At 41.4% G+C, this 17,558-nt stretch overlaps 1 protein-coding gene across 4 annotated transcripts in view; it reads right to left on the bottom strand.

Annotated features, from left to right (window-relative positions):
- The window catches only part of FAM83E (family with sequence similarity 83 member E), a 149,761-nt gene that overhangs the window by 29,680 nt on the left and 102,523 nt on the right, over positions 1 to 17,558 (bottom strand). For all 4 annotated transcript variants that reach the window (XM_072110482.1, XM_072110481.1, XM_072110485.1 and 1 more), the window contains one exon: positions 8,836 to 9,601. In XM_072110482.1, coding sequence (XP_071966583.1) covers positions 8,836 to 9,601 — 766 coding nt within the window. The remainder of the gene's footprint in view (positions 1 to 8,835; positions 9,602 to 17,558) is intronic.

Genomic DNA, 17,558 nt, shown 5'->3' with positions numbered 1-17,558 from the left:
AATAAACTCAGGGGCAGAACTCAGGAGGTGGAGGACCGTGTGGGAAAGGTCGAGGATCAAGTAATGGATGTTGCGAATCGGATTAAAGAATTAGAAAGAAAAGAGGTGGAAATGCAGCATAAATTGCTCGATTTGGAGAACCGGTCGAAAAGCAATAACCTTTGGATTGTTGGCTTCCCTGAGGGAGTAGAGGGTGATGATCCCACTAAATTTGTTACTGACTGGTTCACGGCCACCTTTCCGGAAGGGGTCCGTACCGGGGTCTTTCTGGTGGATCGTGCTCATCGGGTCCCAGCTAAGACCCGTCCGGTTGGCTCCCATCCTAGAAATGTTCTGGTGAGACTTCTGTCCCCAAGGCATAGGGATAATATATTGAAGGCCGCTCGATCTATGGACCAGCTGAAATTTAACAACACTCCAATAATGGTCTTCCCTGACTACCCACAGGAAATTCAAAAAAAGCGGGTCAGCTATGCTAGCCTTTTAAAAAGCCTAGGAGAGAAAGGGGTGGTTTACTCCCTCTCCTATCCTGCTAAGCTGAAGAAAATATATGATGGGAAAGCCCATTTTTTTGATGATGTCAAAGAAGCAAATGAATGGGTGGAGAGGGTTATAAAGATCTGAGGTTATTAGGCAGGAGCATCCGCTACAGCCAAAAGAATGCTCCAGGATGAGTCTAGGGTATTTTTATCCTGGACAATTGGTAGGGGGTGGGGGGTTGGCGGTTGACAAAGGGATTCATTTATTATGTATGGGTAATTTTGTCTCAGTTTCTTTTTTGTTTAAAGTAGAATGATCAAAATATTATCTTGGAACGTATGTGGTTTAAATGACAGGCTAAAAAGGAAAGCAGTGTTTGATTTAAGCTCCTGAATGGAATGGAAATGGTGTTGGTTTGGAATCTACCTTCCTCCCATGGCTTCAGCAGACACATTAGTGAGCATTGTAAATAAATTAAGGAAATATGAAGAACTACCCATTTTTCTAATAGGGGATTTCAATTTTGTGGCTAACGAGGGGCTAGACAGATTGAGAGGTAGGGACACCCGCACACCTAGAGTACCATGTTCCGATTATTCGGTAGATTAATTAATGAGTTGGGATATAGGTATATATGGAGAGAAAGAAACCCGGATAGGCGAGCATTTACATGCTATTCAAAAACACATAAGTCTCTTGCGAGGATAGATCTGGTTTTGGTTAATGAATTAGGTATCGACATGCTGGACGGTATAATCTTTGGTGCAAGGGGACTGTCAGACCACTCCCCAGTCTGCCTTACATTAAAAAAGGCCAGACCAACTGGGATCACATTTTATAAAGTAAAGCCATTCTGGTTTAGTTTGCTGAAGGATAAAATCGATTTAAATTGGGAAATCCAATTTTTCCTTAGTAGAAACTTGGGGGAGGTGGATATCCGAGTGGTATGGGACACACTGAAGGCGTTTCTTAGGGGGCTGATTCGGGATCAGATTAGCTTGTTTAAAAGGGAAAAAGTAAGACCCTACAATTGTTAAAAGATAAAGTCTCAGATCTGGAAGGGGAATTTATTAAGAACCCAACGGAGGAAAATAGGCGTATATGGTTAGAGGTACAGGAAAGCTTTAGGCGTTATGGCTTGGAGAAAGCTACAAAAGAGATTAAACGGTATGTTGGCAAGGCAATATTGGGGCAATATTCCTCCATGAAACAACTAGCAAGTATAGTAAAAAATCAGAAATCGAGTAAAAAAATAAATGCAATCAGGGGTAGGAGCGGATCATTGGTGGTAACACAGGAAGGGATCAGGGAAGAATTTAGGTTTTTTTTTGAAAAATTATATTCCTCGGAGAGGGGAACGGAAGAGTTGGGACTGGGTGAGGTACTACAGTCAGTCCCTGTTCCCCACTTGTCTCCTGAAGAAATAGAGATGCTGGAGAGCCCCTTGAGTCTGGAAGAATTGGGTGATGCTCTGAGAAAATTGGCTAGAGGGAAAGCTGTGGGCTCGGATGGAATCCCACCAGAGTTATATATTCAATATGGGGAAATATTGCTCCCGCTGTTGCTAAAGGTTTATAATCATTCATTATGGGAAAAACTGCTGCCACACTCTATGAGAGAGGCAATTATTGTTTTAATCTTGAAAGAGGGGAAATGCCCGCAGGAAAAGCTAGTAGGATCTTGTCATGTATCAAAAGTGGTATGGACTCTCGTGATAGGGATGTAATATTACCACTATACAAGGCACTGGTTCGGCCACACCTGGAATATGCTGTCCAGTTCTGGACACCGGTCCATAAAAAGGATGCCCTGGAGCTGGAGAGGGTTCAACGTAGAGCCACAAAAATGATAAGGGGTATGGAGGGTCTTAGTTATGAGGAAAGATTAAAAAAACTAGATTTATTTAGTCTGGAAAAGAGACGACTACGAGGGGACATGATTAATTTATATAAATATATGAATGGTCCATACAAAAAATATGGTGGTAAGTTGTTTCAGATTAAATCAAATCAAAAGACGAGAGGGCACTGTCTCCGTCTGGAGAAAACAAGGTTTAATCACCGGAGGCGACAGGGCTTTTTTACTATGAGAACTGTCAATCTGTGGAATAGCCTGCCTCAGGCACTAGTCACAGCAGGGACAGCGGAGAGCTTCAAGAAGGGTCTAGATGCCTTTATACACCTATATAACATTGATTGTTATGTTATATAGAATTGTTTCCCCTAAATCCCTTCCTCATCCAATACCTACCCTTCCTTGTTTGAACTTGAAAAAAGACAAGTGTCTTTTTTCAACCGTATAAACTATGAAACTATGAATGCGATTCATACAGACCGATCTCCCTGCTGAACTCCGATTACAAAATATTAGCAAAAATACTTGCAACCAGATTACAAAAGGTGGTACGATCAGTGAGATCAATCGGGGTTCATGCCGGAGAGATCGGTCAGAGACAATATTTCACATATGTGGTGGTACTTACAGGCTCCTTGTGGAAAAGATGAGATTTGGGAAGCAGTTTATTGCATGGATAAAACTGCTTTATAATAGAGCCTCCGCCAGAGTCAGCATAGATGGTAAAGCATCAGCAGCTTGGCAGCTTTATAGGGGAACTAGGCAGGGGTGCCCTTTGTCACCCCTGCTATTTGCAGTGGCACTAGAACCATTAGCATGTTGCATTAGGACATCTAGAGGGCTAAAGGAATTTATGTGGGGACAAAAGGAAGTGAGGCTCCTGTTGTACGCGGATGATCTGCTCTTATTCCTGGATAATGCGGAAAGAAGCTTAAAAGTAGTTATAGAGTTAATAGAAACATTCGGAAAACTTTAAGGGATTAAAATAAACTGGGGGAAGTCCTCATATTTACCACTCGAGAATATGCCATCGGTAAACTGTTTAGAGAACCTTCCTGTGGTAGGAAAGATGCGCTATCTGGGAATTATGGTTAGTAAAGACCCAAAAGAATATGTGGAGCTTAATGTAAAACCGCTAATCTCAAAAATAAGGAAAAAAAGGACAACTTGGAAAAAAATGAACCTTTCGTTGGCTGCGAGGACAGTAGTTTACAAAATGATGATTTTGCCACAAATTTTGTTTTTCTTTCAGAACTGCCCAGTGGTTCTTCACAAAAAAAATTTCGGGACGTCGAACTCTCTTTTGCGACATTTTATATGGAATGGGAAAGGGGCACGTATAAAGTTAGAGAAACTGTACACGTGGATAGAAAATGGGGGACTGGCAATCCCTGACCTTTTGAGCTACTTTCTGGCTGCACAATGGGTAAATATTAATGACTGTGAAAGGGAAATAATAAATTATATAATAGGGAGTAAAATATGATTTTGTTAAGGTTTATGACAAATGGGGAGTATTGGAAACGGGGGTTTTTCACTTGGTAGAATTTAAAGCTCAATTTCCCAGCTGTGCTTTAATGCAGTGGGTATGGGAAAGGACGTATTCAAAAATAGGGGATAAAGGGTATTTAAGGATATCACCATTGTGGGGATTCAAGAAATGTATGGTAGTCCCAACGGGCCAAACGAGGGTTTTAATAGAGAGAGGGTTATTATTTATGCATCAGGTTATGATACAGGGAACTTTGAAGTCTTATGATGATTTAGCTGCAGATTTCGGTTTGGAGTCAAAGGATTGTTTTTTTTTATGCCCAACTGAGGAACGCCTTCAGTGTGAATCAAAGGGGAGTCTTCATGGGGGAAGCGCCACATCCAATAGAAGCACTGTGTTCTTGACAGCTTATAAAAAAAGTTTTAATGTCCAAGGTATATAAGGTACTGGTAACAGATGAGAATATCCCCCCCGTGAAGAAATGCTATGAGAAATGGAAGAAAGACTTACCGGATTTAACAGTAGCAGAGTGGGTGGATCTACTGGGAACAATTAATAAAATTACAAAAAATGTTTCCTACATTGTTTCACAATTGTATATAGTACACAGAGTACACTACACACCAAAAAGATTGAACCAATTCGGGAATAAGAACGAAGAAAATTGTCTTAGGTGTGACCTGTTTGATGCAGATCTTGTCCACGTGCTGTGGCATTGCCCAAAGCTGTATCGCTACTGGCTAGGGGTAATAGACAGTCTGCAGTCAATATTTAAGTGTGATATTCCATGGAATATTCAGGTGTGTGCATTAGGCTCAAGAATGGGTATTTTGGGACCACCAAGTCATACCAATTATATATTAAAAGGTCTTTTTCTAGCAAGAAAGTTAATTTTATATTTATGGAACAGGGAACCACCCAAGGTAAAGGAATAGGAAGTAAGGATGGACCTTCTGTGTTATGCAGAGCGGCAGTAGGTATTGGAGAGAGGCAGTAAACCGGAGGAAGTCTGGGAGGAATGGATAAAAAGATCATGCTAAGCCACAATAGGTTCCTTGCTTGTTTTTTAATTTTTTTATTTTTTGCCGTTTGGTAGAAAATTACTCAAAGGTTAACTTGTCAACCGTCAGAGGGTGGGTTAAGGGAGGGTGGGAAAAGAAAATAGATTAATGTGATTTTGTACTTATGATAAGAGTGAGATACTGATGGAAAGATAAAATGTTTTGTATATTTTTAATTGTAATACTTTTTTACTATAATAAAAGTTTATAAAAAAAAAAATACTTACACACATACGCACACATATGTACAGCATATATACGCACATACAGCATACACATACACTATATACAGGATTTACACAACCCAGATACACACCCACATACAGCAGATATACATCACATGTATACATATTATGTTGTACAATTTTTTAGCATAATATGTATATAATGGTGTACATCCGCCATTTTTCCATTTATCCAATTTTTTAAATTACTTATTAAAAAACAGGAATTGCACAAGTTTGCAGTGCTTTCTTGTTAGTCGCTTCCACCATCTCCTCAAAAATATATGGTTTCCTTGTGACCTGGCAATGTCTGATTATCTAATCAGCTGTGAAACCTCCTTTGAGCTTATGGCTATATTAATACCCACTAATACTTGGATGTGACCTCCCCTGAACTAAAACCACATAACATTAATGTGACATATGCATTACAGTCTTGGACTGAAATAGTGTGTTGTTACCACATGAATTTCATATTGCATGTTATCTCACCCTTAGGGACGTTTAAAACCTTATTATCTTAACTTAACAAGATATGATGCACATTGGTGCACAATAAATGTAATCCAGGAGATCAGGGGAGATAAAAGTATGGTGTAGTTAAATAATTGGGTGCCGACTAGCAAAAAATTCCTGCATTGTGATTTCCAGTATGGAAACACAGGTGTCAAAACAGCCTTAGATGAATTTCTGTTACTATTACACAACTGAGAAATCCTGCTTCAAGGCTGAGGTAACAATAGTTTACTGTATGTCTGACAACCGCAAACTTAATTACATAGGTCTTTTATAGGAACACTTTTAGATCAGTTTTCACAGTTTCACAAGTGAATTTGATCAGTGAAACTCCCTGCATGTACTAACCAGAATTTCATGACATGCTGAACTCACTTGCTTGATACTGGTCTGATATAGGACTTACATTTCCTAAAGACACATTCCCAATGATTGTATTAATGGATGTATTAATCAGTAATGGGTTATCCTGATCTATATTTAGGGTGCAAATTAATGGAGTGGCCAGGATGTTGCCATGACGTGGCTAAGATGCAGCTATAATGCGGCAGATCGTATCAATTAGAGGGGTTCTCCTGTTGTAGCAAATTAGGCCCTATCCACAGGCCTAACTTGCTGATTGTGGGGGTCTCAGTAATGCGACCCCCACAGATCACGAGAATGGGGATCCGATGTACCCCCAATCGCACCTTGGCTGAAGCAGCCTGTCATGCATGAACAGGCTTCCCCCTTCATCTCTATGGAGTTGACAGAGATGCATAGTACCACTGACCACGCAAGTACACCGATCACCTAACTTGCTACGAGGGACAACACCTTTAAGTAATTGTAACCATGATTAGTCACAAAATTATTATATAGTATCAGTTTCATATAAAGAGTACATGAAACTGTATTAACTACTTTCATTATGAATTTTGGTCACAATTACTGAATTTATGCGGCTTTTTGCATCACAGCTTCGTACTGGGCACCTTATACTCTGTGTAGTCATGACATATGTCATCATGAAAGGTGAGTATAGCTTCTCAGGTTTAATGGCTTTACAAGCTGCATCTTATTTTACATTCTTTTATTGCAAATCTAAGAAAATATTAAATGCATATGAAAGTTACATAGACAAACTGACAAATCTATTGGACCTGTAAAGTAAATATTGAAACAAGGCGGAGGCTTTATTAGACAAGGGAGGAAAGTACACACAGGAGAACAAAATTCAGAGATCACTATGGATGGGGAAAAAATAAAATGAATTTTTGCATATTTATATATGGGTTTCTATGTAAGTATGAGTATGAATGTAAACATAGATAAAATGAAATAGGGCTTTTAAGAGCTACACAGAAATTTTCGAATATGAGGCTATATTCAAAGTTGATCACAGTTACAGTACTAGTCCACAAAATTAAATATATCACCATTTAGGTGACAGCAACTTATAATATGTACACAGCCTATACTTTACAGTTGTTCCATCATTTTAACTTAAAGGGGTTCTCCAATAATAGCAAGTTAGCTGATCGAAGGGGGTCTTTGTGATGGGACCTTGAAGGATCTCAAGAATGGGGCTTTGTTGTCCCCCTGTGGCACTGGAGTTGACCGTAGCAGCCAGTCAAACATGCGCCTGCTACTCGATTCATACATATGGTGCTGTAGGAGATAGCTGAGTGCAATACTTTCCAATTTTTGTCAGCGCCATAGGCGAATAGAGAAGCTGGCGCATGCGTAACCTTCAATAGAGTTATGAGTGATCACAAGCCTAATGCACTGGTTTATTGAGATGTACCTACTAAGTAGATTTCTCTCTACATGCCAGTAGGTTGTTGTTTTTTATTTTTATTCTTTTTATAAAGCACTGCAGAATATGATGGTGCTATATAAATATTTATTATTAGTATCCCAGCACATATGTAAAAAGCTAAAAAAAAAATACATTTCACACTATTTTATAAGCTTCTGGCAGACTTTCTTTTGTAAATTGCATTTGCAATTTTCTCTCACATTAACCCCTTTGGGACTTTTAGGACGAAGTCCCATTTTTCAAATCTGCCCTGTGTCACTATAAGTGCTTATAGCTTTGGAACGCTGTGAGATATCCAGGGGATTTTGATATTCAGGGGATTGTTTTCTCGTGACACATTGTACTTCAAATTAGTTTAGAAATTTTGATGTCATCTTTTGTGTTTAGTTATGAAAAAAAAAACGAAATTTGGCAAAAATTTAGAAAAATTCTTTATTTCCAAAGTTCAAAATTCTCTACTTTTGATGCAAATAGTCATAGCGCTCAAATGAATTGATAACTTACATTACCCAAATGTCTGCTTTATGTTGGCATGTTTTTTTAAGATTCCACATATTTTACTATGTTATGTTATGAGGCTCAGAATTTGGGTGCCATTTTTCACTTTTCATTTCTTTTTAACTTTTTTAACTTATACAAACTTGAACCAGCGATGGTCTGATGTAAAAGATTCAGTGCCAGAAGTGGGACGTTATACTACGTCCCCGTGCAGGAAGTATTGTCCCGCGAGGACATACTATTGCGTGTACGTAGGGTTTAAACATTGTTGATGTTTGTTTGCCTTTGTATTTTTAAAATAAACTGACAAGTACTTAGGTTGTTATCATTAATGGTTAGGCAGAAGCAGACAGAAATCTTAAAGAACATGTTTTACACAAAGGATATTGGTCTACATAATTGGACCTGTGTTCTGGTATACTAATGTATGACAGTACAGTACATTCTTTAATCATATTTTGGTATGATTCAAGTACTACCACCCTCTGCACAGTGCTTTGTCCATGGGATGTGACCCTCCCTTAGGTACATTTCCACAGACTGAGAACGTATGTGGGTAACGGGCCTAATATAAAGAATTTTAACTAGGAATTGTGATATCTTTACTTTCAAACATTCTTAAAGGTTGGACTTGATGGACTTGTGTCTTTTTCCATGAATTACATTGTATGAGAGGAAATATTTATGCTTAGATGGAAGTAGCAAAAGTACACACAGCATCTTGTAGTGTCCACTCAAGCACATGGAACATAAATATCCATAAACATGTTTGTCATTTGTTAGGCTATTCAAAAAGAAAACAAATGTATCACTGTTATATAATGGGACCCTTTGTCAGGTATAGCGGCTACATCTGCATACTTTAAGCATAAAATAAACATGTTTTGAAATCAAAACCAGTACACTTACCACTGTGTCCTCCCCAGGTTCTAAAGGGTTTTGTCTTATGCTAGGTTCACCACTGCATCCTGACAACTGAGACAGCTGACTTAGATCCCAAAGAGATTTACTTGGTCTTCCCCCTGTTGTCTTAGCCACAGACAGTCTATTCCGATGAACATTCTTTAAAATATCACTCAGAGCACTATGAGACTCCTGAGCGCTTCGGAAATTCATGGAAGGTCCTTCAAAATTGCGACAGGCAGCAAGACGGTGTCGAATTGAGTAATCAGGAACATTTACTGTGTCTAAAGTTATAGGTAATGAATCTTGAAGACCACCTGATGTCCTATTAAATCCAGTATCCATGCCATTACTTTTTACAATTGCTGGTACAACAGTTTTCCGCTCTGCTATGTTATTAATACTTTTTGACAATTGTAGTCCACCCATTGGGTTTAGATAAGGAGAAGAATTTACATCTGTTGTCTGCAAAGCTCCATTGGTGGTAAATCTTTGAGGAGAAGAAAATCCATTTGTATAGGGTACTGGCACAACTGGCGCAGGTTGTGCAATAGAACTCAAGTTTTCCCTATCTTTTGGCACAGCTGTTAAGGTTGAGGGTATTATATCTGCAATATGGGGATCTTTGTTGAAATTCTTGACAAAATCATATCTCTGAAGTGGTCGAGAGGCTGCAAACAGTGTACGAAACTCATTATCAAATGAATCTGTTATTTCTCCAGTTAAAACTGTGACCACATTTCTGTCTAGTCTGGAGTCACTCCATGTAAAACTAAAAAAGAAATATTAGATGAAGTTACATAAATTAGAAACAAGTAGTTTGAAATAAGTACACCATGGATAATGTTTTTGGCGATATATTGCACAACATACATTATTTAAGAACATGAAGAAATGATTTCTGCTGCAGATACCACTAGGAATTTGTCATTTGTCAATCTGTCAATTCATGTGAAGAAGTACAATATACTAAAAAATTATTACAATTTTTTATTTTTGCATATGTGTTGGCAAAGTTCTCATTATATTAAAACAATAATTCTCACTTATCTTATGAAGAGGAATATAAAGCTCCCATAACACATGGATCTCAAATATGAGACCACTTGATTTAGAAAATTGTAGGTTGTCATGGGAACAAGTATTAAAAACAGAGCTTCATTGGAGACACCTTTGATAATCTTTGATAACTGTTACAGATGTGAACTCCCTATGCATCTCTGGATGCAGCTACACTTCAGCTCCTGGCTGCAGTGACAGGTAGACTCCACAGTGGAGTAAAACTCTAACTAAAATACTGAAAATTAGCAGGTAACTCTGTTTGTAACTGAGTCTTTCTAATTTGGATGTTACTGAACATTTGGCTGTATCTGAACGCATGCTGTCTTTCTGGACTGCGAGAAGCCTGAAATCCAAAAAAGGAGAAGCTTTCATAGTTACAAATAAAATTAAGTAAGCCTTTTAATATATTTTAAGTTTAGTAATCAACTTCTAAAGTACTGTATATACTCGACTATAAGCCGACCCAAGTATAAGCCGAGGCCCCTAATTTTACTACAAAAACCTGATAAAACCTATATTTTTTTTTACTCGAGTATAAGCTGAGTTTGGGTTTTCAGCACATTTTTTTGTGCTGAAAAATTAGGCTTATACTCGAGTATATATGGTATGTGCTTTGATAATCTTTTTTCAGCCTGCTTATTGATCAAATATAGGCACTGTACTTCAGTTGGATTTGTTTATTCTTGTCATGTCAAATTGGATATCTACAGTTGGATATCTCCAGATCTATTAAAGGAGAGACTCTCCTGTTTAATGGGACACCAGAATTGTGTTTCTAGGTGCAAAGGTTCAGAGGATATAGGCATTTGAATTGTGCCCCCCTCCAGCCTGTCAGCTGAAGGCCGAATATTGATGTAGCTGCTGGAGACTTCTTTCACTTTGCAGAAGTACATGCACAAGTACATGAAAGGGTGATGGAATAATGCTGTGCATATTCATAACATATTTTGATACAAGTCACTACTTTAATTGGAAAAATGACTTCCAGATTATCTGTCCATGGTCACACGGGTACACTGCTCATTACATCACACAGCTCTGATTACTCTCTGTGATGCTAACAAGCTGTGCACCTATGTGACATCCATGGACAGATTTCTATTCACTGGAAGTAAACATAAAAACTTTCTATAGTAGGACAGCAAGCAAAACTTTTCCTTACAGAAACCATATCAATTATTTGCTGAAAGTGGACAACCCCTTAATCTTTCGTTGTGGGGAAATATTTGAGGGGTTTGTTAGAGATTCAATCCTGGAGTATCTGGACATAACCTTATAACACAGCATCAGCAAAGGTTTAAGAAGGATCATCGCTGTAAGACATTTATGATTAGCTCTTACAAGGCAGTAAGTTCTAGACTGATACAGGACGTCATAAAAGGTTGGTACATAAAATGAGACTGCTGGGACAGGGTGTAAATATGGGCTAAAAAACAGAGGGTCGCCATTAATGGAACATCAGCTTCAGGTTGGGTTAAAGTTACCAGTGTAGTGCAACAGATGTCAGTAGTAGGGTCCACTTCTTTTTACCCCTTCCCCCAGCATGACAATTGGGAACATCATGATGCATTTGTACTTTATGTACCATGTTAGAGATTCAATCCTGGAAATAACCTTATAACACAGCATCAGCAAAGGTTTAAAGGGAACATACCACCACGAATCTACCTATAAAGGTAGATCGGGTGGTAGGTGGATGTATGGGACATGAGGATAGCCCTTTTTAGAGCTAATCCTCACGTCCCCGCTAGCGTCACATAAACTTTATTGCCCTAATATGTTAATTTAATTAAGCGGCTACCGGGGCGTGGAGTAGCCGGACACGAGGCTACACGGCGCGGCTACTCCACGCCCCAGTAGCTGCTTTCCCCCGCCTACCCTGTGATCTTCGGCGCGCAGCTCCTGGCAGCTGCGCGCCCTCGTCCGAGAAGCCGGAGTTCTGCGCATGCGCAGTAACTCCGGCCTCGTTCCCAAGATCGCGCATCTTGGCCGGAGTTACTGCGCATGCGCAGAACTCTGGCTTCTCGGACGAGGGCGCGCAGCTGCCAGGAGCTGCGCGCCGAAGATCACAGGGTAGGCGGGGGAAAGCAGCTACTGGGGCGTGGAGTAGCCGCGCCGTGTAGCCTCGTGTCCGGCTACTCCACGCCCCGGTAGCCGCTTAATTAAATTAACATATTAGGGCAATAAAGTTTATGTGACGCTAGCGGGGACGTGAGGATTAGCTCTAAAAAGGGCTATCCTCACGTCCCATACATCCACCTATTACCCGATCTACCTTTATAGGTAGATTCGTGGTGGTAGGTGCCCTTTAAGAAAGATCATAGCTGTAAGACATTTATGATTAGCTCTTACAAGGCCGTAAGTTCTAGACTGATACAGGACCTGGTTGGTACATAAAATGAGACTTACCCCAGCATGGGTAACATCATAATGCATTTGTACTTCATGCACCATGACGTTCCCCAACATCGAGAACGTTCAGGCTCAGAAGTAGAGTTGGTTGTATGTGACAGCCGAGCCTCTGCACGAACAGCCAGGATCATCACTATCATGATCGCGGCTTTTCTAACCCTTTAGGCGCCACGGTCAAACTTGATCGTAGCACCTAAAGGACACCCCCCCTCCTCCCCTGTCCATGCAGTGATCGGCAACCTGTGTGATGGCTACAGGGGTGCTGATTGTCCCCATGGAAACCCTGGAATCCCTGAAATTCATCAGTATGGCAATGTATTAATTTGTGATCAAATGTTCTCTATTACTAGACTAAACTATTACTATTACGGAGTAAACAAACCTGTATTATACAGTCAGAATACACTGAATCTTAGTTGTGTTTGTACCAGCTCCCCCCCCCCCCAAATTAGAGTGGGGATGGTGTCATGGGTGCTCCTGTGCCTCTGTGTGCCCCCTCTCGCCAGCAGCCTCACTTACCTAGCCACGCTGCAGCAACGGTCTCCTCGCTTCAGCGTGCTCATCCCCACCCTCTGCTTTGTGACAGAGACGTTGTGGTTATATTCCCCTTACAGACAGCAGAGCCCAAAGTTAGGCAAGCAAGTCTCTAGTGATCAACTAGTGTTTATACACAGTAGGACCCAATGGTACAGCCTAACACTCGGTGATGGTATCATGCCCTAATAAGTGAATACATTGGGACCAGTGACAAACGTTATATATCCCCTCCTTTCAGTAGGGACATGATATAGATGGGTTGGTTTCTCTGAAAGAAATAAAAATCTCAAGCCCTGGTTAAGCACTGTCAATGTATGTATGAGGTTACAACATTTTGGCCCTTCCAATAATTAAGATCTACCTAATACTGTCAACCACTGACTGTTAATTTTAAAAACAATCATGGATGGACAGTTATCCATCTATTTAATAAAAAAGTTAATAAAATTTAATTTTTTTTGTGACTAATGGGTATAGACTGTCCCCAATTGGACAACTCTTTTTCTTTCATATGAAAAATTGGGGCACTTTTACTTAGAAATTCAGAAAATGCAATAAAAGCTCTATAATAATGTGTATAATGCTGCATGCAACGATTCACTAAGATTGTGCACCAGAAATCATGAATCTGATGCTTCCCCGCACTGGCACGACAGAGTTCACCATATTTGTTTGTGGTGCACCTTTAACATAGGGCCTGCAACACAATTTGCAAGTTAAATATAATGCTCAGTCCAAATCAGTTGGACCGTCCAATGACGCTTCCCCTAATTTGTGGAGCATGGACGCCAGTGGAGCTGCGCCACAAATGGGTTGAGTGTGACACAATAGCAGCACAGACACTTCTTAAATACCTGTGCAAGCCATTTCAGCCTAGAAGAAGGAGCACAGTCCGACAAAAGTGCGGGACAAAGCTCTTAGTAAATGTGCCCCATTATGCATAATGCAGATATATGATTAACATTAGTTAACAACCAATTTGACAGTTGGACTAACTTTATGATGAGCATAACATTTAGAAAACGGAAAATCGCTAATTTTTCAATTTTCAAGTGCAAAAAATTTCAACTAAAATATAGTTATAAATGCATATCGTGACATAGACAGATTTGAAAAATTGGGCTGTGTCCTAAAGGTTAAAATGAGCTGTGTCCTTAAAGGCTTAACCCCTTAACGCTCTGCGCCGTAGCTCTACGGCGCAGAGGTATAAGGGATGTATGAAGAGGGCTCACGGGCTGAGTCCTCTTCATACAGAGGTGGGGGTTTTTGCATTTTGCACAAAACCCCCACCGCTAATAACCGCGGTCGGTGCTTGCACCGATCGCGGCTATTAACCCTGTAAATGCCGCCCGCAAAGTCGCGGGCGGCGTTTAAAAGACAGCGGCGCGCGGGCGCCGCCATCTTTTTTTTGATCGCCACGCCCCCGAACGTCATCGGGGGGCGGCGATCGGTTACCATGGTAGCCTCGGGTCTTCTTTTGACACGAGGCTACATGGTTTATGCAGGTTCGTTACAATGAGCCAGTGGCTCATTGTAATGTATGACCTGCAAAAATGCCATATATTGCAATACTGTAGTATTGCAGTATATGGTAGGAGCGATCTGACCATCTAGGGTTAATGTACCCTAGATGGTCTAAAAAATAGTGAAAAAAAAAATAAAAAAAAAAGTTTAAAAAATAAAAAAAATTTATAAAATATTAAAAGTTCAAATCACCCCCCTTTCCCTAGAACGGATATAAAACATAACAAACAGTAAAAATCACAGACATATTAGGTATCGCCGCGTCCCAAAATGCCCGATCTATCAAAATATAAAAACGGTTACGGCCGGCGGTGACCTCCGAGGCGGGAAATGGCGCCCAAATGTCCGAAATGCGACTTTTACACCTTTTTACATAACATAAAAAATGAAATAAAAAATGATCAAAATGTCGCACAGACCTCAAAATGGTAGCAATGAAAACATCGCCTCATTTCGCAAAAAATGACCCCTCACACATTTCCGTGCGCCAAAGTATGAAAAAGTTATTAGCGTCAGAAGATGGCAAAATTTTTTTTTTCTTTTTTGTACACATTCGTTTAATTTTTGAAAATGTATTAAAACACAATAAAACGTATATAAATTTGGTATCACCGCGATCGCACCGAACCAAAGAATAAAGTAGGCATGTTATTTGGAGCGAAGAGTGAAAGTCGTAAAAACTGAGCCCACAAGAACGTGACGCACGTGCGGTTTTTTTTCAATTTTTCCACATTTGGAATTTTTTTTCAGCTTCGCAGTACACGGCATGTTAAAATAAATAACATTACGGGAAAGTAAAATTTGTTACGCACAAAATAAGCCCTCACACAGGTCTGTACACGTAAAAATGAAAAAGTTATGGATTTTTGAAGTTGGAGAGCGAGAAATTAGCTGAAAAACCCTCCGTCCTTAAGGGGTTAAACATTTTAATTAATGACCTATAGAGTGTTTCAATAATCTCTGTCACCTCCATGTGCCCCAGCGTTTGGACGCGCCAATTCAGATTTGCCGTTGCGACCTCCGTTCTGTTTCTGACACCGATTCCGTGCTGCCTGTCCTGACCTCTTGCTACGTCCCCGACTCCGATCCCGTGCTGCCTGTCTCAACCTCCTGCCTGTCCCTGACCATGAGTTTGCCTCACGATTCTGCACTACACCTTGCCCGCCACCACGGGCAAAGTTGCGCCTGTGGAATGAACTGGTGGTACCACGCCGGAACAAGTTCAACCTGCTTTGCGGCAGGCTCTGGTGAAAACCGGATACCACTTAGACTCCGGTCCCAGGTGTCGGCTTACGTCATCACCCTCGGTGGTACAGAGGAACCACTACCTCTGATTGTGACAGTAAAATCCTGCCATGGATCCCGCTGAGGTTCCGTTACCTTTTCAGGTCGATCTTACCACTATAGTGGTCCAGCAGTCCAGGCGGATTGCCGTCCAAAGTCAGCAACTCGGACAATTCGCCGCCATGCTGTAGCAAGTATTGGCTACTCATCAGCAGCGTCAAGCTCCTGTGGATTCTTCTGCTACTCAGTTTGTCTGCCTTCCGCGGAGCCCAAGTTATGACTCTCCATGCCGTCTAAGTATGATGGGGATCTCAAGTTGTGCAGGTGCTTTATCACGCAGTGCCCCCTGCACATGGAACTCATTCCTACACAGTTCATCACAGAACGGTCTAACAGCTTGGAGGAGAAACGTCTTGAACAAGTGCAACCCAAGATCCTCCGTCTGCCCCGCCTGGCTCCTGTCTTCCAAAGTCCACCTCTGCCACCATCCAGGTCTGCTGCTGAGGAAACCATGTAGGTGGATAAAGATTGTCTGACTTCACAAAAAAAATACGCTCTCGACGAAGACGGGGGGAATCTTTGCCTATATTGTGCCAGCCCGGAACACTTTCTTGAGTTTTGTCCTATCCGTCCTCAAGTGTCCAGGAAATGCACGCACCTAGGGCTCTTGGGAGGAGTGTCCCTAGGTGAGAGCAAAGCTTCACAATGGCTGAACTTGCCTGTTTTACTCAGCTCCACAACAGGTACTCAGTTTCAAGCCACAGTCTTCTTGTATTCTGGTTCCACAGGAAATTTCCTGGTCCACTGCCCTGGTCTCCCAGTATCACCTTCCTGTGGTCCGCCAAAAGAAGCTGCTGGCTATCTCCTCTGTCAGTGGACAGGTCCTTAGCTATACAGTATGTTACCGCACCGAGCTTCTGTCCCTGCAAGTCAGGGCTATGCACAAGGAGAGACTGTCATTTTATGTGCTTCCCCGATCTACGTGTGCCATTCTGCTGGGTCTCCCGTGGTTACAGCAAGACGCTCCAGTGCTCGACTGGCAGACTGGGGAGGTTCTTGCTGGGGTCCATTCTTTGCCCGGTGTCCACCATATCTGCCTCAGTGCCCTCCAAGCCTCTGGTGGGTCTACCCTCTGCTTATGCGGACTTTGCAGATATCTTCTCAGAGAAGCCAGCAGAGACTCTGCCACCACACCGTCCTTATGACTGCCCTATAGAGTTGCTGCCAGGCACGTCTCCACCACGAGGTCGGGTATACCCATTGTCCGTACCTGAGACAACGGCTATGTCAGCCTACATCGAAGAGAATCTACAAAAAGGGTTCAACCGCAAGTCTTCATCTCCTGCCAGAGCTGGATTCTTTTTTGTGGCCATGAAAGATGGTTTATCTCCCGCCCCTGCATAGACTATTGTGGGTTTAATAAAGTTACTGTGAAGAACCGCTACCCACTACCCTTGATCACAGAACTCTTTGACCACCTCTGTGGTGCTAAGTTCTTCACTAAGTTGGATCTTCAGGGGGCTTATATCTCATCCGCATCTGTGAAGGGGATGAATGGAAGACTGCCTTTAACACTCAAAATGGGCACTTCGAGTATCTGGTCATGCCCTTTGGACTTGGTAATGCGCCAGCTGTCTTTCAAGAATTTGTCAACAACATTTTCAGAGACTTTTTATATACCTGTGTCGTGGTCTACTTGGACAATACCCTGCTGTTCTCTACTCACCTGGAATGCTATCAGGCCCACTTGCGAGCTTCTAGACAAAGAGCTTCTAGACATGAAATCGATTAGAGGGAGACGGTACTTTCTCTTTGACTGGAAGGGGTTCGGGCTGGAGGAGCCCAAGGACAACATCCTTGACCACCCAAGAGGGGGTTTCTGTCACGGGTGCCCCTGCAACGCATATCCC

This window comes from Engystomops pustulosus, chromosome 6 (assembly GCF_040894005.1).
Source record: "Engystomops pustulosus chromosome 6, aEngPut4.maternal, whole genome shotgun sequence".
Taxonomy (NCBI): Eukaryota; Metazoa; Chordata; class Amphibia; order Anura; family Leptodactylidae; genus Engystomops; species Engystomops pustulosus.
The sequence above is the reverse complement of the archived record's forward strand: the minus strand, read 5'-3'. Positions and strand labels throughout refer to the sequence as shown.